Source organism: Polypterus senegalus, chromosome 7 (assembly GCF_016835505.1).
Source record: "Polypterus senegalus isolate Bchr_013 chromosome 7, ASM1683550v1, whole genome shotgun sequence".
Classification (NCBI taxonomy): domain Eukaryota; kingdom Metazoa; phylum Chordata; class Cladistia; order Polypteriformes; family Polypteridae; genus Polypterus; species Polypterus senegalus.
The window spans coordinates 168830165-168850320 of record NC_053160.1 but is presented as its reverse complement, the minus strand read 5'-3'; the positions used below and the strand labels follow the sequence as shown (position 1 = coordinate 168850320).

Sequence of the window (20156 nt, the reverse complement as noted above, 5' to 3'; positions counted from 1 at the left end):
ACTACTCTATTAGTGAATGGTTCTGGTCAGTAGTTATGTACACAGGAACTATAATTAGAGATTAGAATAATCAATACCAATAATTATTGCGTAGCATAGACAGCTATAAGCCCAGTTTTCTTATGTTTATAGAGCCATTAATTGTTACTAATAGGCCACTCTCCAGCTGATTATGGTAGGTGGATACAGAAAGAGAGAAATGCATTTATGTTTCCAGAAACAAAAATGTTAGTCATTATTTCAGGCATTTCCCTGTATATAGGGAGGAGCGGAAGATAGACTCAAAATTATGTGTCTGCTAGTCCACTTACATAATTGTATAGAAAAATATATATTCTTACCTGATTGGTTAAAGCTTGAAAACTTCTTCTACTTCTTTCAGCTGCTCCCATTAAGGGTTGCCATAGTGGATCATCTTTTTCCATATCTTTCTGTCCTCTGCATCTTGTTCTGTTACCCCCATCACCTGCATGTCCTCTCTCACCACATCCATAAACCTTCACTTAGGCCTTCCTCTTTTCCTCTTCCCTGCCAGCTCTATCCTTGGCATCCTTCTCCCAATATACCCAGCATCTCTCCTCTGCACATTTCCAAACCAATGCAATCTCGCCTCTCTGACTTTGCCTCCCAACCGTCCAACTTGAGCTGACCCTCTAATGTACTTATTTCTAATCCTATCCATCCTTGTCACACCCAATGTAAATCTTAGCATCTTTAACTCTGCCACCTCCAGCTCTGTCTCCTGCATTCTGATCAGTGCCACCGTCTCCAACCCATATAACATAGCTGGTCTCACTACCAGCCTGTAGACCTTCCCTTTCACTCTTGCTGATATTACTCTATCACAAATCACTCTTCTCCACTCACTCCACCCTGCCTGCACTCTCTATTTCACCTTTCTTTTTTAATTTTCACGAATAAATGTGCTACTCCTTAAAAAAAGCAGCCACACAGCAAACAGGAATTCATGTGAAATCTGAGTGGGTAGGCGAGACACCATAAGTGGTAACAAAAACATAATGTATTGTTTAATTACTTTGTTGTTATTGTTACTATAAAAGAATTTGTGCTTACCTGGAAATGATTCATCCCTTTATCTGTATCTGTAACCCTAACCCTAACCCTTCCCTTTCACTCTTGCTGATACCTGTCAGTCACAAATTACTCCTGACGCTCTTCTCCACCCATTACACCCAGCCTGCACTCTCTTTTTCAGCTCTCTTCCACACTGCCCATTACTCTGTACTCCTGATCCCAAGTATTTAATCTCATCCACCTTCGCCAGCTCTACTCCCTGCATCCTCACCATTCCACTGACCTCCCTCTCATTTACACACATGTATTCTGTTTTGTTCCTACTGACCTTCATTCCTATCCTCTCTAGAGCATATCTCCACCTCTCCAGGGTCTCCTCAACCTGTTCCCTATTATTTCTACAGATCACAATGTCAATCAATCAATCAATCAATCAACATTTATTTATATAGCACATTTTCATACAAAAAAATGTAGCTCAAAGTGCTTTACACAATGAAGAATAGAAAAATAGAAGACATAAAAAATAAACATAAGTCAACATTAATTAACATAGAATAAGTAAGGTCCGATGGCCAGGGTGGACAGAAAAACAAAAAAAACTCCAAAGCTGGAGAAAAAAAATAAAATCTGTAGGGATTCCAGACCAAGAGACCACCCAGTCCCCTCAGTCATCAGCAAACATCATGGTCCACGGAGACTCCTGTTTAATCTCGTCTGTCAACCTGTCCATCACCGTTGCAAATAAGAAAGGGCTCAGAGTCGATCCCTGATGTAATCCCACCTCCAACTTGAATGCATCTGTCACTCCTACCACAGACCTCACCACTGTCACACTTCCCTCGTAAATATCTTGTACAACTCTTACGTACTTCTCTGCCACACCCGACTTCCTCATATAATACCACAGCTCCTCTTGAGGCACCCTGTCATATGCTTTCTCCAGGTCCACAAAGACGCAATGCAACTCCTTCTGGCCTTCCCTAAACTTCTCCATCAACATCCTCAGAGCAAACATTGCATCTCTGGTGCTCTTTCTTGGCATGAAACCATACTGCTGCTCACTAATCATCACCTCACTTCTTAATCTAGCTTCCACTACTCTTTTCCATAACTTCATGCTGTGGCTCATCAATTTTATTCCCCTGTAGTTACTGCAGTCCTGCACATCCCCCTTATTCTTAAATATCGGCACCAGTACACTTCTTCTTCACTCCTCAGGCATCCTCTCACTTTCCAAGATTTCATTAAACAATCTGGTTAAAAACTCTACTGCCATCTCTCCTAAACACCTCCATGCTTCTACAGGTATGTCATCTGGAACAATGGCCCTTCCATTCTTCATAGCTGTCCTTCCTTCCTCCTTGCTAATCTGTTGCACTTCCTGATTCACTATCTCCACATCATCCAACCTCTTCTCTCTCTTGTTCTCTTCATTCATCAGCCTCTTAAAGTACTCCTTCCATCTGCTCAACACACTCTCCTTGCTTGTGAGTACGTTTCCATCTTTATCCTTTATTACCCTAACCTGCTGCACATCTTTCCCAGCTTGGTCCCTCTGTCTAGCCAATCGGTACAGGTCCTTTTCTCCCTCCTTAGCGTCCAACCTCTCATACAACTCATAATATGCCTTTTTTTTAGCCTTTGCCACCTCTCTCTTCACCTTGCACCTTATCTCCTTGTAATCTTGTCTACTTTCTGCATCTCCACGACTATCCCACTTCTTCTTTGCCATCCTCTTCCTCTGTATACTCTCCTGTATTTCCTCATTCCACTACCAGGTTTCCTTTTCCTCCTTCCTCTTTCCATATGTCACGCCAAGCACCTTTCTTGCTGTCACCCTTACTACATCTGCTGTAGTTTCTCAGTTGTCTGGTAACTCTTCACTGCCACCCAGTGCCTGTCAACCTTACAGTCTTCCTTTTTCAACTTCCACCATTTGATCCTTGGCTCTGCCCTCACTCTCTTCCTCTTCTTGATCTCCAACGTCATCCTACAGACCACCATCCTATGCTGCTTAACTACACTTTCCCTGCCACCACTTTGCAGTCTTCAATCTCCTTCAGATCAACTCTTCTGCATAGGATGTAATCCACCTGTGTGCATCTTCCTCCACTCTTGTACATAACCCTATGTTCCTCCCACCTTCTTAAAACATGTATTCACCACAGCCATGTCCATCCTTTTGGCAAAATCCACTATCCTCTGACCTTCTTCATTCCTCTCCTTGACACCATACCTACCCATCACCTCCTCATCTCCTCTGTTCCCTTCACCAACATGTCCATTGAAATCCGCTCCAATCACCACTTTCTGTCCCTTGGGTACACTGTTTATCACTTCATCCAACTCACTCCAAAAATCTTCTTTCTCACCCATTGCACACCCAACTTGCGGTGCATATGCACTAACAACATTCATCATCACACCTCCAATTTCCAGCTTCATAATCATTACTCTGCTTGACACTCTTTTCACCTCCAAAACACTCTTGACATACTATTCCTTCAGAATAACCCCCTTCCCCAGTTCTCCACCCATCCACACTATGATAGAACAATTTGGATCCACCTCCAATCCACCTGACCTTACTCCCCTCCCATTTAGTCTCTTGAACGCACAATATACAGTATCAACCTTCCTTCTCTCCATCATATCTACTAACTCTCTCCCCTCACCAGGCATACTGCCAATATTCAAAGTTCTTACTCTCAGTTCCACTCTATTTACTTTCCTCCTCTCCTCCTGCCTCCAGACACGTCTTCTGCCCTCTTCTTCTCCGTCTTCTTCTTCGGCCAACACTAGCCCAATTTCCACCAGCACCCTGTTGGCTAACAGTACTGGTGGCGGTTGTTGTTAACCCGGGGCTCCACAGATCTGGTATGGAAATTTGTATTGTTGTCCACATATTGATTTGGCAAAATGTTACACTGGATGCCCTTCCTGACATAACCCTCCCCATTTATCCGGGCTTGGGACTACCACGAAGAAACACATTGGTTTGTGCATCCCCTGTGGCTGGATTCAAAGCTTGAAAACTAACAGCTGTTAAAAAATGCAAGTGCCTGTGAACCAACATAGAACCTTGCCTATGGTGTTTTTTTAAAGATGGCCTAATGCTTTCATGGGAAACAAAATTATTGATTGTTTGGTTTAGTATAGATTACTTTACAACTTGTCAATATATCAGATTGTTATAAAGCAAGTGTTTTTATTATATAGAATAAGTTTATCTAGATATAGTTGAGACAGCAGTTCTGTACATGCCAATTTACATTTTACTGCCAAGTTTGAGATTACACAACTGCAAGGTCATGCACAGGTAACAAAGTAATGGCAACACAATGTGGTTTATTCAGGAACGTACATGAACCCTGTGACCCCAGGTATAAATATCAACATTTAAACCTTGATACTGGAGCGGAGGGTAGAGATGGACAAAGTATGAGAGCAATGCTGAAGACTGGCTACAGTAGTGCTTTTTATAACTGGGCAAGTATGCCTGCCATCCTCTGTAGTAAGAGGGCAAAGTTTTGTTTCCATAGTGATTTTTAAGTCATTTCTTTTTTACACTGTCTTGCCTCTCCTTTGTTATCTCTGCATGAGTGTGTGGGTATTGTAAGCATTCTCCATGTTTAGCAGCAAAATGTAAATTGGCATGTATATAAATGTATTTGGGTAATATAAGAAATTCATTTTTATTTGAGCAAGATTTTTTTTCCCCAATTTGATTAAAATTGATTCATTTTTTTTGCCAGATACAGCACCTTCAACTCCCCATCTCCTTTTTGTCTTTGTTATTTTGTACTGTATGTTATCCATTAACTGGTTCAAAATGAGAAAGCTTGGAGCAAGTAAAATTGTTACAGGTCAAATATCTTCCCACTGGCAAGAAAAATTAAACTAAATATGCAGTCATCAGTAAACGGGCCATATGTTGTCTGTCTCATTAGCTAAGCTTAGTAGCCCTGCAAAATTGTTCATATCTGTTTAATAAACAGTTTTGTAAATTGAAGAGGCTATATTATTGTTGTGCTATCAAGTGATAAAAAATCATATTAGTTAATTGTAGGATCACTTGCAGTTAGGGATGTTAACATCCAAGAAATCTGGCAATTCTTTGTAGATCTTTACACAGAATTCTAAACTTCATGTCAAATCACAGCTGCTCAAAATAGGCAGTATGGGTACATGCTTTGGAATGCCTGCTAGGATGACTGGAAAGCTCAGCTAGTTATTCCATGCTTTATACTAATACAGTTGGTTGATGCTTAAATGTTTAAAGTTTGCTTTCAAATCTGCAGTATGTGTTTTAATGTTTACCATTAGGATGCCATTCTGTTTTTTTCCTATTTCTGCTTTCTCTGTGTCTGTCTTATTTATCTCTCTCTTCTGCCATATCTCATCTTGTTAAAAAGGAATAATGTAAAATTTAAAAATGCAGACTTTATCTGTCAATAAGCTGATGAATGTTGCATGGATCAAATGTTCCCTTTTGCAAATGCCCAGAGATGGAGCTGTATCAGTAACACTTACCTTAGATCATATTACCTACAGTACATTATTGATGTGAGGTTATTTTTGTGTTTATCCAGTGTACTTGCACCAACATTTTATATAGAAATATACACTTATAGAGAAAAGGGACTGAAAGTTCAAAGCCGGTACTTGCCTGAATAATCACTCTTATTTTATTACATCAAAAATCAAACAGTAATTGTGTTTGCAATCTAAATTTCACCAGTTGCCATTTGCCAGATTTAAGAATTCTTTTTCCTATAGCTATAAGCATTTTAAAATAAGTTACATGTAGGGATGCTGCTAAATGCTGAATTATTTTATTTACTGTAAAAGATAATTAATCTTTGTAAAAGATCTTTTAAGTGTGTGTACTTATGATAACACTGTTTTTCAGTTATTGTATCTTTGCTTAATTTGTTGTATTTGTGTAACAGTACCTTATGTTTTGTACTTTCCTGCTGCAAATACATTTCTCTCTGGGATATTAAAGTCTGCCCAGCTTAACCTAATATTTAATTGGGCTCTCAAACCCCTTTCACACTAGTACTCCAAAATGCTTCACAATCTCATCTCTTTACAATCCAGCCACTGGTAAATATTACAAAAACAGAATTACACTACTATTGAAACAAAAAGGAGCAACTGTTCAGATGTCAAAAGACACATATGGGATATACCTAATTAATAAATTGAGTTTAAAGTGAATGCTTGCTCTGTATGAATATTTAATAGGTTATAACCTTATGTACAGCCTAATATCGACAAAAAAAATTGTATCTCGATATTTTCTGGAATTTTGTCTGACAATAAGTAGTACACATTATTTTGCATACTTCAAAAATGTGCCTTTAAAAGTCTTTTACACCAGGTCTTCTTTAATGCAAAATTGAAGCATTTACACAAAAACATCAAAATCACCAGTGCAAGTTATTACTGAGACCAAGGAGTACAAGTATGAGTAAACCATTTCAAACTGGCCTACAGGGTTTACTTTGTATGGCTTGCACAAAGACCAACAAAAACGATTAGAATGAGAGTAACTACTGTATATAAAGAAAACATGATTCCAAGGGAAATTAAATACTAATTATAATAACTACAGAGCATGGATAAACATTCATCTGCTCTGGATTAAGGTGAAATGTGCAGCATGTATGCCAGGATACAGATCTAACATATTTAGTTATAAGTCACCAAATACTGCACAAGAGGAAAATTCCAGCATTTTTGCATACACACAGTAGTCTACTTACTAGGCTACATATAGTCTCGCTGTGTCAGGAGATAACCAGAAATGGTGGGAACAATTAGATGGCCCCCGAGTGTCTCACTTTTAAGCCAATCTAACACACTCAAAATAAGGGCAACAGTTTTGAACTACAAAGGGCCATGGAGCTCTTATTAATTTGATCCAACAGAGAGTAAGCTTCTGGTTACAATAAACTGCTATATTCATAATAATATGAATAGCAAAATATACAGTACATTTGATGTCAGCAATGTCACATCCCATCAATAGGAGCTCAAAAAGCACTGCCATTAAGAGAGTTCATAACGAAGAGCCACAGGAGATACAGATTTCATTACTCAACAAATCTGTCTAATGACGCCAGAAGAAGCACACAGGAGGCTGCGTATCATCCACCATCTCATGGCATGTATCAGTGAAAAAGGAAGTTGACAATTACTGTCTAATTGGAAATGTAAACATACCGTACCAGAGTATCCATAGTGTTTCTAACATGTAATCTATACATTGACCACAGTGCTTGCCTAAACTGTTTGCTGTTACAATGTGTAGTGATGCAATAATCAAAATGACAGGAAGATGTTATGGCAGACAGAAACACTTCTCAAAGCATCTCTTTTGTTGCAGTACTCTTTAAAATGTACAGATTAATCATTACGTTTCATTGTGCTGCTCTGCTCTTGAACCGATAATAGCAATTTTAGCTTTTTATTTTTGTCTGAGCGTCAAGTCTTTTGTTCAGGGTTTTTTTTTTTTGCTCTCTCTCTCCCTGAACCCTAGTAGTGTAAACTTCACATACTGGAAAAAATGGCCGTGTGTGTTTAGGAAGAAGCCCTGCATGTGTACCCTTTGCAGTACAGGATTCCACTACTGTTCACTACAGACATTTTAATGGATTGTCCTCAGATGTGTATTCATGTTTGAGAATCCCCTCTGGCCCCACAAGACTAGGCTACATGACAGAGAATGTGTGCACTTTCAGGGTCTTTTCTTGATTGTTTTTTGCAAGTGAGTGATATATTGGTTAATGTCAGCTTACAAATTATTAAAAAACAATTAGGATATTATTGTAGTCAATCTATATCAATCTCACATACCCCTACTACAGCCAGTAGTTTTTGTTGAAGCCGTTGTAAATATGGGCTCAAAACTAACTTTAAAAAATGGCTATTTGTTGACATTAAAACATTCAAGACTTCTGCTCTTTGTGTCATATGATTTTCTCTACTGACACCCATATGGCATAGTGTGTCATTCAATCACACCTATCATCTTTCGGGAAGGTGGTTTCACAAAATCAAATGTTGCCACGTTAATTAAAATTACAGGTCGAGAAAGGCTTCATTTGCAAACAAAATACAGTACTTAGTTATTGATAAAGGGTTTACATTGGAAGGCAATAATTTATAATTTTCTCTTGCTTAAATCTAAAATATATCTAGGCCTCAGTAATAATTCTAGAAGATGCATTTCTTTTCAGATCCAATCCTGGACTTTTTATGGTAATGCTGGTCTAAGGTGGTCTTATGTAGGAGTAATTCAGATGACCCTTGTAAAATTTAGCCTCTGTAGCATTGTTTACCCCAGGTAAATCGAGCCAAATACGTTGATTTGTTTTCAACAATAAAAAAATGATGTTATGTAACAGAAACATGTAAATACTAAAATGTAAACATAAAGGAGGAAAGGTATGTCTGGTGTCCACAGCTGTACTGATGCAGATTTAGTACTTTTTCTGATGTATTTTGCAGCATTCACCAATAAATAGTCTGAGATCACAATCTTTGCATACTTCTCTTTTTCTGTTGGTTTTGCACCTGAGAGGGTAAAATTTAATTTCCTGATCTTGCTGATGGATGCCGTCCATTGTGTTATTGTAAGCTACTACAGCGTAAGGCTAAGCAAGTTCCACATATTCTCTGACATGAACATTAACAGTTGCTGTGTTGTGAAGAGTGCTTAGGAGGCTTGATTGCTGTCTTTTTCCCGATTTGCCACACACCCACTTACACCACGGTGAACCTTCACATCACAGAATTCAGGAGGTATATCAGCAGTTCAGTTGTACAGTGCCGTATGCATCACTTCCATTATCCATATCAATGTCTGATGACCAATGTCATCACTATTGCATGATTCAACTTTCCTTTGTTCTAAAACTGCTTTTCCAGCTCTGCCCCACTTATGAATATTGAAGCATTACCATACAGAGGCAGTATGGATAGGAAAAAATCATGATTTTTTTGCAGTATGATGTTTTTTTATCCAAACAATTTAACCAGGATACTGTCTCAAGTGTTGTTTGGGCTTAACGCTGTATATCTTATCAAAACAGCTAAATCTGAGAAACAATCTGGGTTAACCATTTTTGAGCAGAATTCTAAGACCAGCTTGGGGTTAATGCCACGAAAATTAAAGGAATGCTCCACACATAATTGTTTTGTTTTTTTTTAATGTTACCCCTTGTAGTTTATAATGAAGGCCAAGAGTAGCTCTTAATCTGATATTTACATGGTGAATGGTGATAACAAACTTTGATAAGCTGTGGTACCACTGTCTGCCCCCCCACTGGATATGTACAGCTGCACTCACTTATCATCCATCAACAGCTGACTGCTTTTTCTTTTTCACTGCTCTTCCTTTAGTACTCTGTACTACTAAGTTTCTTGTGCTCTATTTTTGTTGTATTTTCCATTAATCACTTTTAATGTACAGTATATTGTTTTTTTATGATTCTTTTTGGATAAAGGTGTTTCCTAATTAATATTTAAACATTTTGCGAACATTACAATAGTGTAGTACATATGATTGTTTGTCAAATATGTGTCAAAATTCACATTGCTAAGTTTTATATAAAAGTGAAACAGTTTCTGCCTTGTGTCAAGTATATAGCCGGGATGGGCTCTAGACCCTCATGACCCTGAACTGGATTAACTATTTCAGGGCTGATGTCGACTTTTGTCAAAAGGAGGAGTTGACGATGGTAATCAACTGTAAACTGCGACAAAACCAACCATTATGTTTTAGTTGGAGTCTCGCTGCTAGATTCTTTGGTTTTGACCGAGATTTTCTGCACTCCCATGAGTTGCAAGGCACAAACAACAGCAAAAATGGCCCTGACACCTGGCGAGAGATCAAAGCGGATGCGTAAAGCAGAATACTCCAGGGATGACGTTTTGCCCATTCTCTCTGAACTGGACTATGACTTGTTGGACTCCGATTTTGATACAAGCAATCAAAGATGAATGTGAGGTTCCAGCTTCAGCTGACTGGTCCGCAGATATTCGTGGTACTGAACAGGTTCAAGTAGCTGACACGCCTATGGCACTGTTCACCTGGGAGGACTGCCACTTAACATTGATAAGAGATAGAATCCAGATTGCAATGTATTGCGACAGTGACCGCTGCGGCTGCCCCAGCCACACAGACAGCCTGGCAGCAATCCTGCTGCAGATTCTTGGCAAACTGGCAGCCACAGCATGCAGCAACAGATGTTTTATGTTGATTTCTGTGTGAAGCCATTGCCTTTCATAAAACTGTTTTTTGGAAAAAATATTCAGCCCTCGAAGAGTTAAGCTGGTTTGCTAATAAGTGGTAGTAAAAGGAATTAATACACTCCGGGCTAAATGTGGATGATTCCACAGGCATGCTGAAATTGATCAGACGTTTGCTGTTACTTATTAGAGACATATTAAACACAAATCAACTAAAATGTTTTTTCTATTGGTAGTGTGAAATAATGGATAAGAAGGCAGAGACTTTTTAATGCAGTGCAATGCAGTTAACTAGACAAACATTACTGAAAGTCAGTTAGTCAGTCAGTCATTTTCCAACCTGCTATATCCTAACACAGGGTCACAGTAGTCTGCTGGAAGTGTAAATGGAAAAGTTAACTCTCATAACTACAAATTTTGGATAGTTAACAAAGCAGTGTATGGACAGACTAGTTGTACCAGGACCATTTGTTGCAAATGTAAGTTGTATTGTGTAACACACTCACCTTAGTTTGATCAGAAACTTGCTGCATGACCGTAGAGCGTACTCCCTATTCTGACCAGAACTCTGTTCTATTCCAAGTGGCAGTGTTTTTAAGCACTCACTCCAGGCGAGTGTTGATCTCTCCCCATAGTGCTAAATTATTTGTAAGAATTATAATTCTGCTAATTATACACATAACTGTCTTTTTGGGAAGTACACCTTACATTTTTTTTCTGAAAAGTTGTAGTCAAAAAAACAATGGGTTTTCTAGGTTAATTGGTCACTGAAAAATGCCTTCTGTTTATGTAATGATGTAGTGTCCTGCCTCACGCTAGATTCTTGGTTTGTGTGATGCTTTCGAGAGAGGCTTCAGTTCAGACCAAAATTTACATTATGCGAAATGAATTGGTAAATAGTCTTTTTTTTTTCTCCTACTTTTTTACTTTATTGATTAATGAATAGTGTTCATAGATTATAATGTTTTAATATATTGCTCTCTTTGATTGTTGTTTAAAATTTCTGGAATGTCAAAATCTTCCCGGTGTTTAAGTAAGATTTCTGAAGATGCTATTGTTATTTCCTCCAAAATACTTAATTACTTGTAGGGTTAAACTGCAACAGTCGTGGGTAGTTTGTTCGAATTTGGCATATGGCATGTCTTCCCTAAGACTATGTCAACACTACTATGACTGACAATGAGCGTAATGCACAAGTCTAAATTGAGCAAAGCAACTCAGAACATGTAATGAGCACAATCCAGTCCAAGAAGGGCCATGTGCTAAGCACAAACCAGTCAAAGCACACTGCAACTGTGATCTGGGTTTTCAGAAATATACGGCTCGAGAGAGCATTTTCAAAAGTCTTTGCATTCAGGAGTTAAAAATGCAGGGGTAGTGTGGATGAAAGGCAAACATGGAGACCATCTATATTTTTAAACAAAAACATAGTAGTGTGAATGTAACCTAAGTGTCTTCCACTTCCCTTGCCCCTCATTACCCTTAGAATATCTTAGAATTATAACATTTATTTACTGTATTAATTTGTCAGCATCCCTGGGTTCCTAAATGTAATTGACTTTAACATATATGCATCTGTTTGGGTCTTTGAACATTTGCTCCAATAAGACTAATACTTTTCTCTTAAATTGATGTTTTTTAGGTGAAAATGAGATTTTAGATTTGCTGCACAAAATAGCGAGCAAAAACAAGATATGGAGATCCTACATTGGTATGGGTTACTACAACTGTTCTGTGCCACCTGCTATTCAGAGAAATCTACTGGAAAACTCAGGCTGGTTTGTTCTTTTTTTTCTCTTATTGAATACCCTTTGCTATCATATCTTTAAAATTCCTGGATAGTTTACACATACAAGGCTCTATGCTGATCAACTGATGCTATAGAGTTGAATAGTTGTCCTAAAGACTGTTTTAAGTCTTGTTTACGGACGACCCCTTTGTTTGGGGGACCGTGGTTGGTGGCGATTCTCCAAGAGGAAACCCCGCCTTGGGATTTAGTTTTGTGGCAATTCTGGGTCCCAAAGACACACACACAGTAAAATTTTGTCACAAAAAAGAATAAAGAATGGAGAGGACCAGTTTTTATGTGGTGGCGGTAAATGTGATACATATAGTACAGCAATCCCAAACTTGGCAAGGCAAATCTGAGAACTTCAGATTTCATATTGGTGAATACATACATCTTCAGGTTATAAAAAATGCCTTTTTTGTTTACAGATGCAAAACAGAGTATAAGGATGTCTTTCTAAACTAAAAATATCTCCTTTGTTATGTGCAGAAGTCCAGTTTCCTCTAATGAATGCAGTATAGATGCACTTCACAACAAAGGGGTTGTGTTGCTTAATGAACAGATAATATCTTGCAAATGACTTGACTGTGGACATGTTAACAGCTTTGAGGGAATCTTGTTAGACGAATACACAAAGTTCTGTGTGCATTTTGTTTTTTCTGCCTCAATAACTGCTTGTAAATTATTAAGTACTTAGTCACAAAGAGCAAAATTCTTTCTTTTTTTTTCCCTCTGTTGATGGACTGGATGAATTGAGTTATACACTACAATGAGAGAGAAGCTTCTAAAATCAGATTCTCAGTACGCAAAGTGAAGCAAATATATTATCTGTTAGAGATCTGGGCTTTATGTTTTGGTTGAACATATAGCAGGTCTTCCAAAAATGGCTATTTTTACACCTGGATAAGAAACATATCTTTTATGCCAGATTAATATGGACTCCTGTAAAACTTAATAGGTATGTTTTTCCACTGCATTTAGTTAAAATGAAGACCAACAATATTTGCTTAACTTACATGGATTCAGTACAAATATTAATAATAAATCAATCTAAGATCAGCAGTTACCTTGGGTTTGAAGGATAAGATTCATTGAAGTGAACACCTAAACCTTATAAGAATTCATAGAATTCAATATCTCACAAGCAATAATATTTCCATCCTTGTATATCTGACACATGCCTCAGATGGATAAAGATGAAAACTTGTTAGATAAAACAAAGTCACTAGAATACTGTATAAGATGCACTAAATACATGTAGCCATTATAATAACTATCCAATGTGTACATATTAAAAACCACCTGTATTCTGTATAGATTTCTGAATTCTGAACTTGATAAGCACATTATGTAAATATAGTAAAGTCTTTCTAGCTCTGTATTATAATAACAGTATGACACTCCACCTGGCAAGATCCCAAACAAACAATGTATTCTGCTATAGGCTAGATGTTACAGAGTTCCCAAATTTTTGTTGGGACTCCTGTCTGAACCAGCAAATGGTAACACCCTAATCTAACGAATACTTAGGTATGCTATAAAACTGAGAAAAGATTTAGTCCAAGGAAATCATAAAAACACGATTACTTCAGTACAAGCAGGGACAAGCCTCTTATTCAACAGTATGTAGAAAGCTTTGTTTAAGTAAGATATTTTATTATTTTATTATTCTTTCTCTTCGGGTTTGTTATTCATTTTTTCCTTTTTTCTTGTCATTTGGAGCTCCAAATATTTAGTATACTAAAAGCAAGCTTTTCTGGAACTTGTTTGTTGTAGCTGTGTCAAGTTTCCAGAATAATCTCAAGTATACTTATTTCTATTACATTCGTATACTCTGTAGTGAGAATGCCTTCCTGATAAAAAAAGATGGTCTCACACTTGTCCCCCAAACAGGCTGAATTAATCAGGGCATGGATTCTGGCAAGTTGTCAAGTGTGGTGCTTGGTTGCTGATCCATGTTTAATATACTGTGTCTCAATGACTGTAGGAAATTAGATAGTGATTGATCTCTGTTCTGATTAGCTTGTTATAGTCAATTTCACAGATGATTGAGAAGGTTGGGAGATAGTTTGTCTCCAAAGTTGATGCCCATTGACATAAATATGGATTTAATCCCCAGAAGGAAGGCTTTCATCCCCCACTTTCCAGATCTTCAGTAGGTTAACATGGTATAAACATTTGGTCAGTTATCTTGGGCTGATCCTACTGACTACACCAGTTGCTATGCTTACATCCTGCTGTTTCTTTTAAATAAACAAAAACGCTATGTTTTAATTTGCAAAGCTCTCAGACTGTAATATGTCTGCAGTTCTCTGTTTATACAACAGCTGGACTGTGGCAGGCAGAGTTTTGGATGTCATTAGCTTCATTGGTTTGACCTGTGTCTTCTTGACTGAAAGCAGAATTAAGGGATTGAGATTTTGTTCTGCCACCCTCAACTTCTTACACCAGCCCCATACTACAGCTTGGAAAGACATTTTAGGCAATTGTGCACTTTCAGCTTTGTGACAGCTGTTTGGGGATGTCCATTTTTTTCTATCATTATTGTGCATAAGGCCAGGTTCATAAGGGCATAATTTGGCAAGTGTGGCATTGGAACTTGAGTGGACTGCAGAGTCCTGCCCTCAACCCTACTGAACACCTTTGTGATGAATCGGAATACCAGCTGTAAGCCAGGGTTTCTCGTCCAACATCAGTACCTGACATTTTTGCTGAATTGGCATAAATTTTCACAGACATGCCACAAAATGTTGTGGAAAGCCTTTCCAGAAGAGTGAAGGCTGTTATAACTGGAAAAGGGCGCCAACCCCATATAAGGCCCATGGTTTTAGAATAAGATTTCCATATTAGTGTGATGGTCCAGTGTCCACAAACTTTTCATAATATAGTGTATACTGTATTTGATAGCAGTCCAAAAACCTCATTCCTACCTAATTCAGAGAGCCCTTTGTGAAGTATTTCTTCAAACTTTAGTGATACGTGGGACTGGACTCGGAACAAAGAGAAACCACGAAAGGGCAGAGCAGGCTCTTTTTACTTAGGAGTCTGTGTTCCATTAATGTGGAAGTGACGTCCTTCATATCCTCTAGAACTCTGAGATGGCCAATGCAATTCAATAGCAAATAGCATTGGTGCTAATCTGTAGCCTTGCTTAGTTCTGTATTTTAAAAGTAAAATGGTAAGTATTTATATAACTTCAATAAATAGAATCTTCTGAGCAACAGTATAATAGTTTATTCCATATATAATTTATTAAATTTTAATTGCATTGGGACAGATATGTAAATTATGTGCTATCAATAGATCCATAGATCATAATGCCTATATTACGCTGACCAACTGTTGAAGGTTTTATAGTGAATACCTGCCTATAAAAATGTTCTTTGATCTTGTGCTTTTTAGAAAAACTAGTAATTAATTTCTCATTTAGTATTTTGGTAACATTTTTCTCTAGATTTTGCAACCTAGCATTAACAGAACAAAATTAATACATATTTTTTATAGGATTTTGCTGGATAGTTATCTAGACGTACAGCTTTCCTGCTTTGTAAAGATTTAACAAATCTTGAATTTCAGAGAGCCTTGAAAGTGTATCCAGCTCCTCTACAGTATATGCAGTGCATTTTGTGGTGGCATTTTCTATTTTTTGCCCAGAGGGGACTGGGCAGTCTAATGGTCTGGAATCCCTACAGATTTTATTTTTTTCTCCAGCCGTCTGGAGTTTTTTTTTGTTTTTTTCTATCCACCCTGGCCATTGGACCTTACTCTTACTCTATGTTAATTAACGTTGACTTATTTTATTTTCTTACTGTGTCTTTTATTTTTCTATTCTTCATTATGTAAAGCACTTTGAGCTACTTTTTGTATGAAAATGTGCTATATAAATAAATGAAAAAAGAACTCTTTGGAATGAACATTACTTTCTTTCATTGCATTCAAGGGTGTATAAAATTCTATAGTATAGTAATATGTTACTTATTTCCTTATGTTACTTATTTCCATGTGTATGGTGACTTTTTTCCTTCTAGTTGGAAGTAAAGGAAAAGCAAAGTATTCAAATCTTTGTTTGCAAGCTATGGATAGTCTTTTTGTCAGCAGTCTCAAAGATATACCTCCTTTACATTTTTTCTCTTTCATAGCTTAAAAACACTTTTCCTTTTATGAAGTTCTGCTGAGTTGATCTCTCCCCTTTTAGACAAGTCTTGAAACTACGCACTTATCCTTTAAACATACATAATACACCCACACCCATCTCAGATGTCAATAAAGTGCTAAACAGATGGACATTCATTAAGAGTCAACACAGATTTCACTCATCTACTCTGTAAGTCACCTTTACATGTTTAAGTGTACCAAGTGCACAAGGTCTGCAATTAACTTGTACTCATTTCATTTGATCTGCGGCCTCATGTTCCGGACTGTGCTGAGGTGTAAAATGACCTCTAATTGGTGATATGTTGACTGTCAAGCAAGGAATGTCTGCTGGATAGTCCTAGAAGAGCAGAACATGGGGCAAGTTAAAGACTATTGGATGCTTCTCTTCTGGTTAGGTTCACCACGTATCAAGAAAAAATCTGCTTTTTAGGAGAACTCTGGGATATAGAGTCTAAATAAGCCTTGTTGAAATTCTCAGTAGGGAAAGCTGCTGCAAAAAGCTGTGGCCAAAAGGTTGTTTTTGCATTTCATGGCTGAAATCCTAAAGCACCAAGAGTTAGGGAAGAGTTCAAGTTAAAGAAAGAGGACCTCCATAAAGTTTTAACAGGAGGGCCTCCAGATTTGGCCGGGTTGTACTAGCAGGCCATGAAATGTGAAAATTTTCGATGAACCATGGAGAACGAGTTTCAGATACTTTTGAAGAGGTGCTACTAAACCATTCCACTCCAGAAGGGTAAGTGTATCATTGTCCAGATTTTTCTTAGCAAGGTTAGGTAAAAATTGTGCCAGGATATCAGCAAGAGTTGGGAGGAGCACTTTATAGGATTCATAACACTAGTGTTGCACCATTTTTAGAGAAAACAGTGACAAGACCACTGGTTGCAGTTGTGTCCCTTTTATTTTTATCATGTCTTGGCCCTGCTTTGTAAGCTCCAAGTGGCAAAGTTGTAGGATGGATGAGATGCAAGCGAAAGTGTTAAAAGCTAGAGTTCTGCTGAAAGCTCCGTGTGAAAGGTTTGACTGAAGTGTTTTATTTACCTTGTTGCATAGGCTTTCTCATTAAACTTGCCTGTCTTAAAAAATGATTGAGTTAATAATGCTGAATAAAGTGAGACACCACATGTAATGACCGTAAACGTATGGCCCTTTTAACATGTTAACCGTTACCAAGTCTGTTTTAGATTAGCATAAGGTGACATGACCTGTCTTATAACCTGACCTCAATACACTACTGGCTTGCTTAAGACTTGCATGAGCCTTAATGGGGTTTTGGCTTCAGAAGTTCAGAGTAACTTTAAATGCTTCAAAATATGTCAAAATTCATCTCAAGTGAAATGTAAAATGTTTTTTTTTTTTTAAACTCTGCTGCCTAGCAAGGAATCCCACATTAACAAATCTTAACCTACAATCCAGGAAAAAAAAATCCAAGAAGCCAGAAAAGTCAATGCTTACATTGGGGATCTCTGCAAATATTACTGAACCACTGAAAGATTCACTGTCACTTCAGAATATAAAGGCTGAGGACAGTCCTTCAGCAGTGACATTAGGGTGGCCCTGCCTCTTGGGATTCCATCCAAAAACAAAAGAGAATATAACATATTACATAGCTACTTCTTGTTCCTCTTTTGGCTGCTCCCGTTAGGGTCGCCACAGTGGATCACCTTCCGCATATTGATTTGGCAAAATTTTACACCGGATGCCCTTCCTGACGTAACCCTTCCCATTTATCCGGGCTTGGGACTGGCACAAAGAAACACACTGGTTTGTGCATCCCCATATTACATAGCTACTAAATAATAAAAAACAATAGTAACAAAAATACATTATTACCATAAATATGTTAAAAATAATAAAATAAATGAAGCAAACTAGGGCACAAACACTGACTGTCACATAACACTTGCTCAAAATGAATCATGATATAAATTGGGATAAGCATGCCACAACATTAAGCATCCATGATGCTAGCAGGCCAACTTTCTGCATTAAAAACTGCATAATTGGCTAATTAGAATTACTGAATTTTTGAATGGCCGAGATCTCTGGGCCATTTATGCTTAATAATGGGGATGATCAATGTGAGTATTAAGATTCTAAAAAGACACAATGTCTATGAAATGACCATGTAGTTTAGTTTGCCATACTGGCTTCTTTGGTATAAAGACATAAAGGTCCATATATATTTGCTGGAGTTAGTAGTTAAACAATAACCCATTCAGTAAGCTTCAGTATCTGTTCATGAGAAATTTGTCGCCTTTGCAAATCTTAATTTTGTCATGTATTATTCTGTATAGATGTGAGACTTTTTGGACTAAAACACGTTATCACAGTAGCTTTGACTTATGGAGATAAATACACCCATTCTCTACTTGGTAAGATATTCCCATTTATGGTATAATTGTAATCCTATTTGTCATTTTTCTTGTAGGGTCACACAGTATACCCCTTACCAGCCTGAAGTGTCTCAGGGCAGACTGGAAAGCTTACTTAACTATCAGACAATGGTTTGTGATCTGACTGGAATGGATGTGGCCAATGCATCTCTACTGGATGAAGGAACTGCAGCGGCAGAAGCCATGCAGTTGTGTCACAGGTACACTAACTCTGCACTACATACAATGCACTATATATTTCTTGTCCTAAAATGTTATTTGTTCAATATATTGATTTTATTTTAGAGCAAGATTGATTTACGTTCTATATAATGGGTAGATTAAATAATTGGCTGAGGATGGAAAATGTGACTTTTACTATTTTAATGCTTTTCATTGTTATTTGTACACTGTTTGGAATTGTGTGGCCTTCAAGAATATCTTGGTCAATGACTAAAACAAATTTTTATCAGAATAGCAGCTTATGAAAGTCTTGGTAATAATTGCCATTTCTCCTATTTTATAAAAATTTCAAAGATTATTTTTATAGCATCTTTCAATGTTTAGGGTCTGTAACAGACTAGTATCACCAGGTCCATACCTTGTACCAGATGCTGCTGGAGGAGGTTCTTGCTCATTGTGACCCTAAACTGGGCAAAGTTGGTTTGAGTAGGCAATATTAAGTTACTTTTTTCAGGTAATTTATATTACTCAGAGCACTGAATAAGCCATGAGACAAATTCATCCATCCATTATCCAACCCAATATATCCTAACTACAGGGTCACGGGGGTCTGCTGGAGCCAATCCCAGCCAACACAGGGCACAAGGCAGGAAACAAACTCCGAGCAGGGCACACACACCAAGCACACATGCAAACTCCACGCAGGGAGGACCCAGGAAGCGAACCCAGGTCTCCTTACTGCAAGGCAGCAGCGCTACCACTGCGCCACTGTGTCGCTCCGAGACAAATTTCAAGTAAAAATTCAAATACACAAAGTGTTAATGCATAAATGCATACAGATATTTGTAATACTCACAAATACTTCCACAGTTACTTCCACAAAAAAGACTCGTAGACAAGCCAGCTGGTTTCAGAGAGCCTTCAGACGCTAAAACTCTGACAGTACTGTCTGAGTAAACTGTCTCCACATGCAAAACATTTTTTTCATCTTGTTCTTTTAAACTGAACTGCTCTTCAAAATGTTTTGTGAGTATTTGCTATGAATAGCTCTGTATAAAATAGAAACTTTAGTAAAAATCATATTTTTTACATTTTTGTATTAACATAATACATTTCAATTAGGCTTCACAATTAATTAAATGGTTGGATGTGAAGTTTGTGTGTACGTACACATTTGTGTGGGAGAAATTACTCTTATTCTTCTAAGTATTGAAATAAATGGTATATGTTTCTGTTTCTGAAAGCACAGTGTCTACAACATTAGAGCTTGGACCAGGGATTTCAGGAAAAGGTTTTCACCCTCAAGTAATATGTGTCATTAATTTTTAAAATAATGTTTTCAAATATAATCTATTAAG

General features: G+C 37.6%; 1 protein-coding gene across 1 annotated transcript in view; it reads left to right on the top strand.

Annotated features, from left to right (window-relative positions):
- gldc (glycine dehydrogenase (decarboxylating)) overlaps positions 1–20156 on the top strand; it is a 73485-nt gene that overhangs the window by 20349 nt on the left and 32980 nt on the right. The window contains exons 3-4 of the mRNA XM_039759593.1: positions 11942–12077; positions 18672–18836. Coding sequence (XP_039615527.1) covers positions 11942–12077; positions 18672–18836 — 301 coding nt within the window. The remainder of the gene's footprint in view (positions 1–11941; positions 12078–18671; positions 18837–20156) is intronic.